Genomic DNA, 701 nt, shown 5'->3' on the forward strand with positions numbered 1-701 from the left:
TGTCTGTGCGTGTGCGTGCGTGCGTGCGTGCGTGCGTGCGTGCGTGCGTGTGTGCGTGTGTGTGTGTGTGTGTGTGAGACAGGAGTTCATGAGGGGGGGTGAGGCTCTGGAGGAGGTGCTCAGACTTCTGCAGGAGAACCATGAGAGAGAAGCTCTTCTGAAACTGGTGCAGAACATCAGCTGATCAACAGCCTGAAGAGAAATCACTGACATGAGGATATTGAGCAAATAGTGTGTCTTCATGACTGAAATGTTATGTACATATTTCCTGTCATTAAATTATATTTTATACTTTTTTGACTCGTGTCTGAGTTTGTCAGTCAATACAGATGTTCCAGTAATGAAGGTCAAATGTGTGCAGCACAAGCGTGATGTTAAAAATAAAGTAACAGTGCTGTAAACATTAAGTTCATGTTTTTTTTATTACTATTTGTTTGGAAAAGTTGCATCGCATAACACAAGGGTCTCAGCCTTAATTCATCCTTCCACAAATTTATATTTTTTATAGATTTAGATTAATCGCATCGAAAATAAATGTGTGAGTACTGTGTATATTTATTATGTATATATAAATACACATATATATTTATATATATTCAAATATAATTTATTATATATATAATATATTACAATATATAAAATAATATATTTTTTATATAATCAAAACATTTTTCTTAAATATATGCATGTTTGTGTTATCA

General features: G+C 34.1%; 1 protein-coding gene across 1 annotated transcript in view; it reads left to right on the forward strand.

Moving 5' to 3' along the window:
• Window positions 1–407, forward strand: part of mtrf1 (mitochondrial translational release factor 1) — a 5,963-nt gene extending 5,556 nt beyond the window's left edge. The window contains exon 9 of the mRNA XM_016239933.1: window positions 83–407. Within this exon, the coding sequence (XP_016095419.1) occupies window positions 83–184 (102 nt within the window). The 3' untranslated portion in view covers window positions 185–407. The remainder of the gene's footprint in view (window positions 1–82) is intronic.
• The last annotated feature ends 294 nt before the right edge of the window (window positions 408–701 follow it).

Source organism: Sinocyclocheilus grahami, unplaced genomic scaffold, assembly GCF_001515645.1.
Source record: "Sinocyclocheilus grahami isolate Dianchi unplaced genomic scaffold, SAMN03320097.WGS_v1.1 scaffold577.1, whole genome shotgun sequence".
NCBI classification, from domain to species: Eukaryota; Metazoa; Chordata; class Actinopteri; order Cypriniformes; family Cyprinidae; genus Sinocyclocheilus; species Sinocyclocheilus grahami.